At 36.3% G+C, this 15,679-nt stretch overlaps 1 protein-coding gene across 1 annotated transcript; it reads left to right on the top strand.

The window, feature by feature from the left end:
• Positions 1-8,338: 8,338 nt before the first annotated feature.
• LOC137741478 (cytochrome P450 CYP72A219-like) lies at positions 8,339-10,861 on the top strand. The gene is made up of 5 exons (XM_068481183.2): positions 8,339-8,714; positions 8,870-9,087; positions 9,323-9,576; positions 9,648-10,041; positions 10,150-10,861. The coding sequence occupies exons 1-5, from the start codon at positions 8,435-8,437 to the stop codon at positions 10,579-10,581; spliced, it is 1,578 nt and encodes a 525-aa protein (XP_068337284.2). The 5' UTR covers positions 8,339-8,434; the 3' UTR covers positions 10,582-10,861.
• The last annotated feature ends 4,818 nt before the right edge of the window (positions 10,862-15,679 follow it).

The raw sequence follows: 15,679 nt of genomic DNA, 5'->3' as shown, positions 1-15,679 counted from the left end.
ATGGTTCTTGAATTTGAAAATTGATCAATGTAGTCCAACAAGTAAGTGTCTCAAATCAATGTAGTCCTTCTATTATACTATTGTTATGTGCTGATGTGACACATAAATGGGTCACACAAGTCTAATTAAATTAAAAAAAAAAATTAGAAATATGCTTAATAATTTAATAGTTAATAAAAAATTGTCAACTCAAAAATCCAATCTTGCAATCACCTCCGATCACAGTCCACATTTCTCTACCTCATTCGTTCTCTATTCTCTAAAAGAAATCTCAATACACTCATCTTTACACATTTCGACACCCTTCACCAAATTGAACCTGGATCGAGATCAACTTTGGTGATGGCTTGGCCCATTAGCAATGACTACTGGAACATCACCGTTAACATTTAGGCGATCAACATCTTCACAACCTTAATCTTGGAAAGCTTGTTCACGCTTCCTTGTTGGTTTGGTGATGCAAAGAACGATGAGGTTTGCCTTAAGATATTGAGGTTATAACCGAGGTGTGCCCATTGTTGGTTGAAAACTATTTCCACACCCCCTCTTAGGCCTTGGTTAAGCCTTGTGCCTTTGAGAATTTATGGAATGGATCTCTCTTCGGAGTAGGCCCTACTACAAGAAGAAGAAAAAAACTCCATTGTGCAAAAGGGTATTTAGACAATTTTTAATTAATTATTAAACCCACATCAACACATAACAAATTTTTTTATAGAATTGTGATGGAAGGATCATATTGATTTGTGACACATATTTTCAAGGACTACATTGATTGATTTTCAATTTCAGGGACCATATTAATGATGTGGTTCAATTTCAAGGACCATCTTGATGGTGTGGATCAATTTAGGAACTATTTGTGATAAAAACCTATAAATTTTGTGGGGCCCATTTATATGCCACATCAGCACTTAACAGAATTGTGACAAAATGACCATATAGTTTTGCGACGCCTATTTTCAGAGACTATATTGATTGATTTTTAATTTCAGGGACCATTTGTGATAAAAATCCTTCTAAGTTTACATGTTGTATGCTCTGAGAACTCTTATATTTTCCATTAATATTTAGAGTTTAATTTATTCTGTACCAGCTTTCATGATTGGTGATTTGGATTACATATCACCAAAACAAAACAAAAAAAAAAAAAAAAGAAAAAAGAAAAAAAAAAAAGGAGAGAGAGATTTCGTCGCCTTATGTTTTGCCCGACAACAATCTATCGGGTAAAATTCGTTGCAAATGGTAATTTCTGATAGTGTATCTATCGGCAACTTTACTGTATGTGTATATACTCAAACGTCGCGTGGAGTGATCTTTGATGAACAATTTCATACGTGAGTATTTAAAATGATTTCTCACTTTGGTTTGGCCTGACACAAGTAAAGTTTATAAGAACTTTTCGTCTGGGTCTTTTCCTTTTTTTACTTTATGAAGGATGTATTATCATGTGTGTTGTAAACAGTGTTATTATAAGAATGCGATTGTGTAAATTAGAAATAGGAATTCATTAGGTGTTTGTAGAGATCAAATCCTTTATGACATGTATTACTTGTAAGTGTGAGAGGTTTTAAGTTCGATTTTCACCAAATACGAATTTGAACAATATTATTGCTAGCCTATTGTGAAGCTAAACCCACCTCCTCCCCTTTAGTGTAGATAATATTATTTGTTCAAAAAAAAAAAAAAAAAAAAAGCAACCCTAAACCTAATCCCTTTGATTTTTATTTTTATTTCATGCTTTGTATACTAATATTACTATGTTTCGTTATATGCAAATTACTTGTTGATGTATGCGTGGGTATATCAAAAAAAGAATAAACAAAGGATTTCAAAAGAGTAATATTACATTTACCATCTAGTTGTACCATCTTTCTAATAGAGATAAGATCTACCAATGCATTTGAGTCTCATTTTTATTTGAGAGATGGTAAAAATAACATTTTTTATTTCAAAAACCCTAAAATCCGTAGTAGCAGCAGCTGGAAGACGCACCCCATGGCGAGACGATGAGCGCGCCAAGCAACGAGCCAGAGTCACCAAACCCTAGCCCTGGCCTAGACAACACATCGTTTTTTTTTACGGTAGTGTTCCTAACCTCTAGATATAAACCGAGAAAACCCTACATCTGTGAGGACTAGCTAGTCAACATGATGCCAGAAGTCACCTTCCCGTGATGGCGGTGTTGTCTATGACGACTGGAATCCAAGAGATTACCCAAAGAATCTCATTGGATTAGGGCATCTTGAGGGCACCCGTAACATCTCCGAGGTCGGTACACCTCGCCGCCATCATGTGTGATGATGTCGGCATCGAAATAGGTGAAGGACCACCATGTGTGACGATGTCAGCATCGAAATAGGGTGTACCGAATGGACCTAAGACCTTTGGGCCTCCCTAGGCCATCATTAAACAAAATATAAGGGAGGAAATTTAGAGAGTTTTTGTACTGGCATGAATAATTATTTTGATACAACCTTATTTTACACTAAGGGGTGAAAGTTTGAGTTCATAACAATAATTTAATATCGAACTCGCTATTCATATGAGTCGAACTAAGTCCTTCTAGTGTTAAGTGAAAAAAATAAAAAAAATACATAATGCTTACATTGGCATGGGTCTTTATAAACTAAAGAAAAGGATGAACCTATAGAGTTTTTATGAGTTTAATTAGTATTGAGAAAATTATACCATAAGCATATAAAACTAATTGTTGAACGCATGGCGGCCACACTGTCAACACAATAGACCTTAATTTATAACAGAAATAGTTTTCTTTCAACATAAATTGATCCTTCATGCAGTTTGGATATACTTGATGTGTTATAACAGTTTTGTAAAACAACGTGCTATATGCTATATGGTACGAGCTGCAGAATGGGTCCGGGACTATCATGGCCCCCATGTGGCTCAGCCACTGATCCGATTTTTATTACCATGAAGCTGAAGTTTGCAAATTCTCTTGTGCAGACTTGTGTGTGCGGACTATCTGTTTGGACCAACATGAACTGTTGAATTTTATCTAAACGGCTCACATAAGCCAATTGAGCTTAGCGTGAAACCAGGTCATAAATGATCCATTAATTATTGGCCAACAGAACTGGACAATAGTTACAAAAAATTGAATTTGTAACTTCCCCGTGAGTTTACCTTGTCGTCTCCCTCTGCCCAACACTTCCATGCGAATTAAAAAAATTTCGTTCGAGTTTCACACAACGTCTCTGACGGCGTCTTCCACACCGCGTCTTCGAATCGACAGTGGCATACTTCGTTTCAAACTCTTTTGACACAAAAGACGCACCTTGATTCGTTTGCAGTTTGTGTTGAGGAATGACGGCCTACTTACTTCCTCCAAAACGATTGCCTACTTGCTTCCTTCAAATCGATGACAAACTTACTTCCGCCAAATCGACGTCATAGTTCCCTCCCTTAAAGTCACTTTGAAATTTCGGGTTGTTGATTTGGTGACTTTAAAATTTTGGAACCCTAGTAAGTAAACTTTTATTTATGTTCATCTTTTAAAAAAAAAAAATTAATTTAGCATTCATGGTTAATTATTCATACTTGATGAAGTTTGTTGAAATTTGAGATTGATATAGGTTTATGAATGCTTGTTGAAAGTTGTGTTTAGGTTTTATATTGTTAAATTTGGTCGAGATGGAGTTATATTTTTAACTTGGTTGAGTTGTGTTGATTAAAACTTGTTTAAATTTATGAATGAACTAATTTTTTCAAAATTTATGAAGTTTTGTTTAGGCTTGGTGTATGTTTATATGAATACTTGTTGACATGTTGCGTTTAGGGTTTATATTGTTGACTTGTAGTTGAGTTGGGTTGAGTTGCGTTGATGAAACTTAGATGCAAACTCAGATGCAAACTCGGATGTCAAATTAATTCATTTTTAAACACGTGACCTTATCAAGTGCTGCCGCCTAAGTTTTGCAAGTGTTTGGACCAATCAAAATGCGTCACATGTTTGGGTTGTGTATTGCCAAATTCAATACTACCCTCGCGGGTATTTTTTGGATGATGCCTTGTGACATGTAATGAAATAATACCCTAAACCCTAGTGATGACACATAATCTGTCACATGAATGATGAAAATGTTGACTTCCATTGACTTTTGTCTGTTGACATGTAGAAAATTTTATTTTATTTTATTTCTATAGCAGTCGTCGATATGAACACATAGGCACGAGCAAAATCGGATTTGAAGCTAAAATGAAGCTTCTACGAATTTTTGAATGTTAAAGGCATTTTGATAATTTCACAATTGAAGATATTTCTCCGCTTTGGGCCTCTCCTTGGTTGACAAGTGGCAATTTCCCCCCATTTCTGGGGTGCCCTTTTCTTCCCCTCATGTGACTTCTTTCTCTTTCTCTCTCTCTTCTCATCTCTCTCTCCTTCTTTGGCAAAGCACAATCATCACCATCACAACCAGATTTCGACCACCGTTCCCTAATCTTCTATCTCTTCCTAAAACCTAGGATCATAGATCACGAAATCAAACCAAAGCTCAAAGCTGTACATTGCACAGTGTTGCTGCATTGTTCATTACATTTCCCGGTGAGTTTCTTTCATTCACGACCAAGGTAGGCCTCGAGGTCCTTTCTTTCCGCCTCATTTCATTAAAATGTTTAATTTCTGAGCTTCAATGTGAGTTGTACACGTGATTTGACATGGGAAACAACTCAGGGGAAACTTTCCCTAGATTCCGATGAGAACCGTCACCTTCTTGGCCATTTCCAACCACGACACAGCTCCAAAATGGTATGAATCTCATCTTCTCATTCTAAGCTTCATTTCTATAGTTAGAATGTTGAAAATGGTGAAGAAATGAGCTGAAGCAGAGCTCTAGAAACTCTGCCCAGATTTCGGCCAAACCCATGGCCTGAAACCGAGTTGACTCGACCCACAACCCAAAAACCCAATCCAATAACCCAGCCCAAATCCTTGGCCCTTAAACCCTAACCCGGATCCAACCCAACTACTAAGCCCAATCCAACAACCGGCCCAACCCAGCAACCCAAAGCCCAGATCTGACTTGACCTGGACCTAATCCTAGTTTCTAAGGTCCGCCCATGAAGAGCTGTCATGGCCGGCACGTGGAGCACACGCACCTCCATTTGAGGTACTGTGCTCCGCCGCCGTCCACAGTGGTGACCACGACGACACTGGCGAATTTTCCAGCGACTCAACTCAGTGTGTGGTGGCTCGTGGCCTCTTAGGTTGCCACTGCGTGATGGAACCCAAGGTCCCTCCTTAGGTTTTTCGACGTGCCGAATCCGAATCCACTGTTCGTTTTCCCAAATTCTATCGTTTTAGTAGAGATTTAGTAAATGGTCTCCATTTGTGTTTAGGTGCAACGATTGGAAGTGATCCGGTCCTCCCTAGTTCGAGTGGCTCTCCGGTAGCGGAATACTTGTGAGTGGACCCCTTCTCAAATTGCATGTTTTTTTTATAAAATATTATGCTTGCATGCATTTCATATTTCATGAATTGAGTACGTTTTATATTATGTTTTACAGAGAGTTTATGATTTATTTAAATTGCTTTTACAAAATATTTATGATTTATCGAATTTACGTTTTACTAAAGGTTATGAATTATTGGATTTTCTTATATAAAATTCTATGGATTTACGATTATGATTTTTTTGGATTTATGAGATGAGGCTTTGAGCTTTTGAGCTCCGAATTTGATATGAGAGTTTGAGATAAGTTTTCGGTGCTTATCTAGTGGGTTATCATACAACACATACACACAACAGGGGTATGTAGACATTTATGGCCATAGGACACAATTGAGGATATTTATGACATACCCCCAGCTTCACTAGCAAAACTAGTGTCGGACAGCTTCACTGGCCACGACTAGTGTCAATGTGTTATGTATATGTTTCTTCTCTAGCGTAACCCAGAGTCGTACAACTTCACCTTCGGGTGATGGGGCCTACCATGTGTTCTTCACTGGTGTAACTCAGTGTCGTACAGCTTCACCTTCAGGTGATGGACAAGTTATCCCTTCGGGTGACTATGATACCCCTAGTTGAGTACATTAATGATGTGATTTACAAAGGTTTTATGGATTTGCCTTCGGGCGACGATATTACCTTTGTTTTGATTTATGAGATTCCTGGGTTTTGCCTTCGGGCGTTTCGATACCACCTTAGAGATGATTTTATTGCTATGAATATTTTTGGCATGTAGAGTTTTAGAAAAACTTATATGTAGTATTATATGAGTTTTCAAAACAGGGGGTTAATATGTTCAAAAAGAAATTGGTTTTCGTATTATTAGTATTAGTATAAATTATGGTCCACTCACCTTTTGGATTATTGTTACTATTGCCTCTTAATGTTTGCATATTCTTTTTGAATGTTGTTTTTTGCATAACTTTTGGATTACATGTCCCTTCATGTTCTCGTAAATTCGTATATCCATGGCTTTCGTCACTTTGGAATGGCAGCTAGCACGTGCCATTCAGGTGTCATTTGGATATCTGGGTTGGGGCATGTCATCTAGTCATTTACAATCCCCTCTATCTAATTTTTCTAATCCATTCCTAACAAATTAAAGCCTAAGTTCCATGAACTTAAAAAGTCCCTCTTTCAAACGCACCACTAGGGACTGTATGTACAGTGGCGTTCAAATAAGCGTTTAAGTATTTAACTATTTTCACTCTTTGCCCTCAAGATTTTTTTGGTCAGACCCCTTCTTTGGTCTGAAGTTTAAGGACTTCATCTTCAGTATTGAACAGTTTCTGTATAAAGTGATTTTGTCTCTGCATCATTCCTGCCCCTATCCAGCCCCTATCTAGCGAAAGCCATCCGGAAAGCACCTAGTATCATCTGACTGTCTGTTATATGAGAATAAGATCATTTGTCATCTCAAGCACTGGATGCTTTACGTATTGCCTTGGAGGAAAATGTAGCATTATCATGCTGTGCTTTTGATTAGAATTTGTGAATCTCAAACGACAACTCACTTTGGCAGGTGTTGGAGATTATTTATGCTCAAATTGTGGAATCACTGTCTCCTTAATGCACGGACCATGAACATCTGTAACATAATTCTTGAACAATGTCAAAGCCCGGTGTTGGAACCCCAAAGTTGAAAGAGATTATTTTGTTGCCTCCATTTTGTATTATGTTTGCTTATTTCATAGTTGGGCTGAAAGATTTTTCCATGCCTATTGCCTTTGTTGTAATGAGCTGTGAACGATTTTCCAGATGAATGTAGAACTGTACTATGTATCCATGTATCCTAACATGAGAGAAAGCATAGCAAAGATATTTCAATAAATGTCTTAAAAAAATTTAAGTTCTTTCTTTACAGTGATTTAGTGTTCAGGTTATGTTTTAGTTGCCTTTTTTTTCAAATAATTTATTCATGCTATATGAATAAAACTAACTAAATTGATAATAACGAGGAATAATTGCAATTTGAGTCTATGCATAATAGAAAGATAAGAGTACCAATTTTGGTGCAAATGTAGGTTTAGTCAAGCTGGTTAGCGGAGCGTACTCTCTTTCTTTACATTCAAAGTTCGAGTCTTTATTTTTGTAGTATAGATGAATTTAGTGTAGAACATTTTTGAAAAATATGTGACCTTTCTATGGGGGAACGTATTTGCCCCTCCACTTGAGATTAACGTATCTTTATCGTACAAACATCATATTCAAATTATTTATTTATTTATTTATTTTTATCATCATCTAAAGATCATCATTGCACAAAATTATTTAATTTGAAGACTATTTAGCCATCCTTGCATGTGAAAATCAATCGATGATTTTGATATAAAGCCGTATCATCATAATAAATTGCACATTTGTTGATGCATACGAATTATTTGGAAAAAAATTTCGATGTCTCCAAATCATCACCATACGATGTTATGATTTCACTAAAATTATAGCACGTGTGTTTATTTACTTTTTATTAATATATTCTAAAATTGCGACATCAATTTCATCCTTATCGATGTTATAAAAAATTTTCGGTTATTAACGCATCATTATGATGTGCCAACCATTAAATTTGTCCTAAGTCAAAGAGATTTTTCTTATATCGGAAACATGAACCGATACACTAAGTGTCTTAATGCTATTGGTTGGTGGTTTTTTTTATTTTTTATTTTATTTTTTTATTTTTAGTTTTTAATCAATTGTATTATTACACTTTGTATTATCGGGTCATATACCCAGCACACTAAAAAAACATAGACGTGCAAATGCCACTTGGATCCCTACACCTCCATGCAAACTGACACCAAGCCATCCTCTTACGTACCACCATCGTTTTACATGTGAATCAAGACTGGATATAAGGTGCTTACAGGAAGCAAGCATTTTCCACCCCATTCAAACAAGTTCCTCATCACCAAAACTGCATCTCTCTCTTTACTTTCCCCTCTCTTTCTCGCCACAGGTTAATGGAAGCCTCGCTGGGCAGTGTTGCCCTGACTGTTGTTTTGGTTAGCATCGTAGCATGGGCATGGAGTTTGCTGAATTGGGTGTGGTTTAGGCCAAAGAAATTAGAAAGATACCTGAGGCAACAAGGCTTGGCGGGCAACTCCTACAGACTTTTGTTTGGAGACTTGAAAGAAATCTCCATGATCCACAAACAAGTAAGATCCAAACCCATGAACCACCTCTCACATGATATAGTGCCGCACATCCTCCCTTTTCTCCACCAGACGGTGATCACCTACGGTATGTTAAGTCTTATTTGTCAAATATATATGTATTGTGAACTCTCACCGTATGCCAAATAGTTGATTACATTCATATCAGCATGCATGTGTAGTACTCTGTATAAGTTAAACATGACATGGATTAGTTAATTAAACAAAAACTAAAATTTGCAGGTAAGAATTCTTTTATTTGGATGGGGCCCACCCTGAGGGTGAACATTTTGAATCCAGAAGATTTGAGGGATGTCTTACACAGATATGATGATTTTCGGAAGCCACTTAGTAATCCAATTACAAAGGTACTTTCACAGGGACTCGTAAATATTGATGGTGAGAAATGGACGAAACACAGAAAGATTATCAACCCAGCATTCCATTTAGAGAAGTTAAAGGTATTGTACTGTATATTTCCAACATGCATTCAAGTTTCTTGAGCTTTCGTTTTCTTCTGTTCCTTTTTTGCATGAACAATTCCTGGAGATCTAATTAACAATTGTGTGTATTTTATAAGTAACTAGCCTCCCTGTCGTTTTTCATTGTTCATATAATCCAACACTATGAACAATTCTTGGAGATCTATATATATATTGGTGATAAAGTGATAATTAATAATTTTTCTCATTGCAGTTTATGGTACCGATATTTTACCAAAGTTGTAGCGAGATGATTGACACATGGGAGAACTTGGTCGCCAACGAGGGTTTATTTGAGTTGGATGTGTGGCCTTGGCTTCAGAGTTTGGCAGGGGATGTGATTTCTCGAGCTGCATTTGGAAGTAGCTATGAAGAGGGAAAGAAAATATTCCAACTGCTGAAAGAGCAAGCGAGAATTGGTGCAACACTTTTGAGAAGCGCAACAAGTGTCTATATCCCAGGATGGAGGTAAAACTTAACTTTTTTATTGGAAAAGAAAAAAATTTACTACTATTGTAATAAGTTCTTCATTTGTGCAGGTTTCTACCATCAAAAATGAACAAGAGGATGAAGGAAATTAATAGAGAGATAAGAGTGTTAATCATGGATATTATAAACAAAAGAGAACGAACGATTAAGGCAGGTGACGATATTAATAAAGATGATTTATTGCGTATGCTTTTGGAGTCCAACTCCAATGAAATTAAGGAACATGGGAACAACAAAAACCTTGGAATGAGTATTGAAGAAGTGATTGAGGAGTGTAAGCTGTTTTACTTTGTCGGGCAAGAGACCACTGCAGCATTGCTTGTTTGGGCAATGGTTTTACTAAGCCACAATCAGAATTGGCAAAATCGAGCAAGAGAAGAAGTCTTGCAGGTTATTGGAAGCAATAACACACCAACCTTTGATGCGCTAATGCACCTACATGTTGTAAGTGTCTAATGTTTTCTTGTAAACTAATTATATGTATAAACTTGTAATTTGAATGTTTTATATCGCTTACATGAAATAATTAGTTGCACCTATAATATGCCCTAGGTGACCATGATCTTACTGGAAGTTCTGAGATTATACCCACCGGGTGTTGAGGTGTCTAGAATCACTCACAATACAACACAACTTGGGAAATTATCATTACCAGCTGGAGTTGACGTCTATGTCCCCATACTTCTTGTTCACCATGACAAAGAATTGTGGGGTGACGATGCAGATGAGTTCAAACCAGAGAGGTTTTCAGGAGGAGTTTCAAATGCAACAAACAACAGATTCACATACTTCCCTTTTGGCGCTGGTCCGCGGATTTGCATTGGCCAAAATTTTGCTATGATGGAAGCAAAACTGGCCTTATCAATGATCTTACAACACTTCACCTTCGAGCTCTCTTCATCCTATGCTCATGATCCTTTAACGTACACAACTCTTCAACCTCAATCTGGTGCTCACATAATTTTACGTAAACGTCGTTATTAGTTTTGTTAAGTATCGATGTTTGACATTAAAGTTCTAAACCATGTATTGTGTCGTAATGCATATATTTGCAGCCTAATATGTCTTGCATGTTATTTCTAGCAGTTGCTACATAAGAATGAGCTAGATATAGATAGGCATAATGACGCAGTGAGTTCAGCTTCGCTTGTGATGCAAGACGTAGCCTCCAGTAAGAATATTTTAATATCCTAATGTAGTGCACATGATATGGTCCGAGTGTGATATATTCAGTTTAATGGATATTATTGTGATGGGTGATAAATAATTATGAGTTTCAAGGAAACAGGTTCTCTCTACCTATAACAGTGCACATACCTATATAGTGTTACATTAATGAAAAACTCATATTAGAGTTTTAACGTGCAAGCAAGGCTAAAGAGAGAACCTAATTTCCTCCACATTGACTGCTAATCTACGGAACGTTCAAGATAAAAGTTGTAGATGATCTTTAACGACTAGTTATCAAGTTATGTGATTTACATCTTCCCCATTAATAGTGTGAATTTCAAGGAGTTCAAGACTTTGGCTCATAAATCGAGTCTTATCCGTTTACCCAATTTTAAGTTTACATGTTGTATGCTCTGAGAACTCTTATGATTTTCCATTAATATTTAGAGTTTAATTGATTCCGTACCAGTTTTCATGAATGGTGATTTGGATTACATATCACTACAAAACAAAAAAAATGAGATTTCGTTGCCTTAGGTTTTGCCCGACAACAATCCGTCGGGTAAATTTCGTCACAAATGATAATTTCTGATAGTGTATCTGATGAGTCCATATTATGTTATATATTTTGTCCTAATCTTTTAATTTATTGTGTTTCTTAGTTTTTAGAAGACCTTGTCTAGTAAGGATTTTATTTTGTATTAGTATAAATCAGGCTTATTAGCCATTTGGGCTTAAGGGGGAACACACGCACTAGTTAGGAGAACTGCTTTTGACGATTCAAGTTTATTTTCAAGGTGTTTTCTATCCTTTTTCTATTTCAATAAAATTCTTTTTGTTTTATGATTGTTTGTAACTAATTTCTTTTGCTAGGGTGAGACCACGAGCCTTAGCATGAATATGTAGTTTTTATTTAATTGTTTATGATATTATGTATGCATACTTTGAGTTATTAATCACTGTGTTTAAACTGTCTCTATATCTTAATACTTAGCTATCATTAGGATGTTTAGATAAGTAATCGGATGCAATTCAGTCGGAATGCCACGAGAGGATTGAGTATTGTTTCTTGTGAATGATAGTTGTAAGTTCACCTAGGACGAATATCAAGTCTTAGGGGTTGCATGGTTTTTCAAAGGGTTTTCACAAAGCTTAATGAGCCATGCATGTTTATATTTGATTTGAATGCCACAAGTAGAATATACATTAGGAAAACTTAACCTTCAAAGTTGCATGGGTAATCATAAGTAATTGGTAAAACTACATAGGATTGCTAATGGTGATAGCGGAACCTTGGTGCTTCAATTGCTTTTCAAATTATTTTCTTTTGTTTTATTTACTTTGCTAATTTATTTAATTGTTTTTAATTAAATTCGTTTTTAATATTTTAGGTCATAAAATCAACATTTTCCAAACTTTGTTTTCAAATAATTAATTAAGATTTGGTTTTAACATCAATTATTCATTCAATCCCTGTGGAAAACAACCTTATTTGAACTACTATACTACGATACCTTATACTCTTGCAAGTATTTTTAGGTGCTTTTATCCCCACTTTTTCAAGTGGTAAAAAACCTATGAAGAAATTGGCACCGTTGCCGGGGAGATGGGGATTTTTATTTTTATTCTTTATTTTTAATTATTTCTTTTCCTTTTTGGGAAATAAAAAATGTTAGGTTTTTAATTTTTGTGTCAATAAAAAATTTCATTCTTTTTAAGTTAATATCCATAGATGATTTTAAACGTTAGAACAAATGGACATGGTGAAGGTTAATCCCACAATAGAGTAGTTTCTATTTATTTTTGCTTAGACACTAATTCATGAGTTATACTTTGAAAATTGCACATTCACATCAACATGGTTTGTGAGGAGTGAGACTGAAATACTTGCTTTTCGTCTATGTAATTTTTAATTTTTGTTCTAAATAAAGTAAAGTTTAGCTTTTGTTATAATAAAGTAATAATTGTTCCACCTGAGGCTTTGCTTAGTAACCGGGCCAGTTTTGCCTAATCAGCAGTGATTCTCACATCAAACGGTAGAGTCTTGGCATGGGGCATGGTGGTTAGTTGGTTTCCTAGCCTTTTTAGCTCGAGTTAATAAGTCGTTAGAGGTTTTCTACACCTAGTGCCCTAAAGCCTTAGGGTTTGGGAGACATTGACCTAAAGCTCGTTACATGGGTTGGATAGAAAGTTTAAAGGAACTGAAATAGCATGACAACAACTATTACTAAAGAAAAAAAATATATGAAAAAAGAAATGAAAAAGAAAAAAAAAATCGAAAAGAAAAAAGTATATATCAGTATCTATCGGCAACTTTCCTGTGTGTATATACTCAAACGTTGCGTGGAGTGATATTTGATGAACGATTTCATACGTGGGTGTTTAAAATGATTTCTCACTTTGGTTTGGCCTGACACGAGTAAAGATTATAAGAAATTTTTCGTTTGGGTCTTTTCCCTTTTTTTGCTTTATGAAGGATGTATTATCATGTGTGTTGTAAACATTGTTATTATATAGGAATGTGATTGTGTAAACTAGAAATAAGAATTGAGTATGTGTTTGTAGAGATCAAATCCTTCATGACTTGTATTACTTATAAGTAAGAGGTCTTAAGTTCAATTCTCACCAAATGTGAATTTGAATAACATTATTACTAGCTCATTATCAGACTAAGCTCACCTCCTCCTCCTTAGTATAAATAATATTGTTTGTTCAAATAAAATAAAATAAAAGCAACTCGAAACCTAATCCCTTTGATTTTTATTTTTATTTCATGCTTTGTATACTAAGATTACTATGCTTCATTATATGCAAATTACTTGTTGATGTTTGTGTGGGAATATCAAAAGAAAAAAGAAAAAAGGAATTTCAAAAGAGTAAGGTTACATTTACTACCTAGTTGTATCATCTCTCTAATAGAGATAGAATCCGCCAATGTATTTGAATCTCATCTTTATTAGAGAGATGGTAAGAATAGCATTTTTTATTTCTAAGACCCTAAAACCCGTCGTAGCCGCAACTGGAAGACGCACCCCATGGTGAGACGATGAGATGTACCAAGCAACGTGCTAGGTCACCAAACCCTAGCCTTGGCCTAGACAACAAGTCGTTTTTTACAGTAGTGCTCCTAACCTCCCAACGCCAAGGCCACCCTATCTTCTCGCCATAAACCGAGGAAACCCTAAGACTGTGAGGACTAGCTAGCCAACATGACACCAGAAGCCGTCGTCCCGTGATGGTGGGGTTGTCTATGACGACTAGAATCCAAGATATTCCCCAAAGAATCTCGTTGGATTAGGGCATCCTAAAATCATCTCCAATCGATGGCTGGTCAGAGCGCTCGTTTTAGCTTTCTGGCCCTCCAAGATTCTTCAAGATATTAATATTTTAATGAACAGTACATGACCATATTTGTCTCCGTCTCCAACCGAGGGTCAAAGGGCCATAGGGCTCGTTTTAGCCCTGTCACGAAAAACCGTCTCCAACCGAGGGTCAAAGGGTCATAGAGCCAAACATAATTTATTATTTAAATTTAAATCCAACAACAACTTAAATTCAAATCTAACAACATAAATTTAAAAACTACAACGATAACTAGCCCAAAAAACCCAAAAAATTAGAATTTTTAAGAATTTAAAAAGAAAATTGGCCCAAAAAAAAAAAAAAAAAAAATTGAATGCAACGGCTAGGCATTCAAAATTTTTATTTAAACAATCATGTTGGTTATAACCGACAAGAATGTTATATTTTTTGGCCAGCCCCGGGCTGGTTGGCTGGCTGCAGCCAGCCCTCCAGCCCTCTAGCCCTCTAGCCCTCTCTGATTCCTTGGGGCCCTCTCAGATTCCACAGCCCTCTGGCCTAGCCCTTGGTTGGAAACGGTTTTCAGGCTATTTTCGGTCCTCTGACCCTCTGGACCCTTTGGTTGGAGATGGCCTAAAGGCTCTGTAACATCTCCGAGGTTGGTGCACCTCGCAGCCATCTGTGTGACGATGTCGGCACCGAAATAGGGTGTACCGAATGGACCTAAGACCTTTGGGCCTCCTAAAGCGGGTCAATCACATGGCGGAGCCATAAATACAGGTTAGGAGGGCCTTTAAGTTAGATCATCATTAAACAAAATATAAGGGAGGAAATTTAGAGATTTTTTTGTACTGGCATGAATAATAATTTTGATGCAACCTTATTTTATACTAAGGGGTGAAAGTTTGAGCTAAATCATATAATAAGTCTGTAACAATAATTTGATATCAAACTCGTTGTTCATATGAGTCTAACCTATGTCCTTCTAGTGTTAAGTGGGAAAAAAAAAACACATAATGCTTAGATTGGCATGGGTCTTTATAAACTAAAGAAAAGGATGAACCTATAGAGTTTTTATGAGTTTAATTAGTATTGGGAAAATTTTACCATAAGCATAAAACTAATTGTTGAACACATGGCGGCAACACTGTCAACACAATGGACTTTAATTTATAACAGAATTAGTTTTCCTTCAACACAATTGATCGTCCATGCAGTTTGGATATACTTGTTGTGTTATAACAGTTTTGTAAAATAGCGTGCTATATGCTATATGGTGGGAGCTGCAGAACGGGTCTGGGACCATCATGGCCCTCATGTGGCTCAGCCACTGATCCAATTTTTATTACCATGAACCTGAAGCTCGCAAATTCTATTGTGCAGACTATCTGTTTGGACCAACATAAACTGTTGAATTTTATCTAAACGGCTTACATCAGCCAATTGAATTTAGCATGAAACCAGGTCATAAATGACCCATTAATTATTGGCCTACAGAATTGGACAATAGTTACAAAAATTGAATTTGTAACTTCCCCGTGAGTTTACGTTGTCGTCTCCCTCTGCCCAACACTTCCACGCGAATTCAAAAAATTTCGTTCGAATTTCACAC

The sequence above is a fragment of the Pyrus communis genome, chromosome 11 (assembly GCF_041283825.1).
Source record: "Pyrus communis isolate YQ-2024b chromosome 11, ASM4128382v1, whole genome shotgun sequence".
Classification (NCBI taxonomy): domain Eukaryota; kingdom Viridiplantae; phylum Streptophyta; class Magnoliopsida; order Rosales; family Rosaceae; genus Pyrus; species Pyrus communis.
This window is presented reverse-complemented; position numbering and strand designations above follow the sequence as displayed.

Excerpts from the sequence above, each read along its gene's own strand:
- LOC137741478 (XM_068481183.2), top strand. The coding sequence starts at position 8,435 with ATGGAAGCCTCGCTGGGCAGTGTTGCCCTGACTGTTGTTTTGGTTAGC. Across the intron at positions 9,088-9,322 it reads TCCATTTAGAGAAGTTAAAG|TTTATGGTACCGATATTTTA; the intron begins GTATTGTACTGT and ends TTCTCATTGCAG. Across the intron at positions 10,042-10,149 it reads CGCTAATGCACCTACATGTT|GTGACCATGATCTTACTGGA; the intron begins GTAAGTGTCTAA and ends AATATGCCCTAG.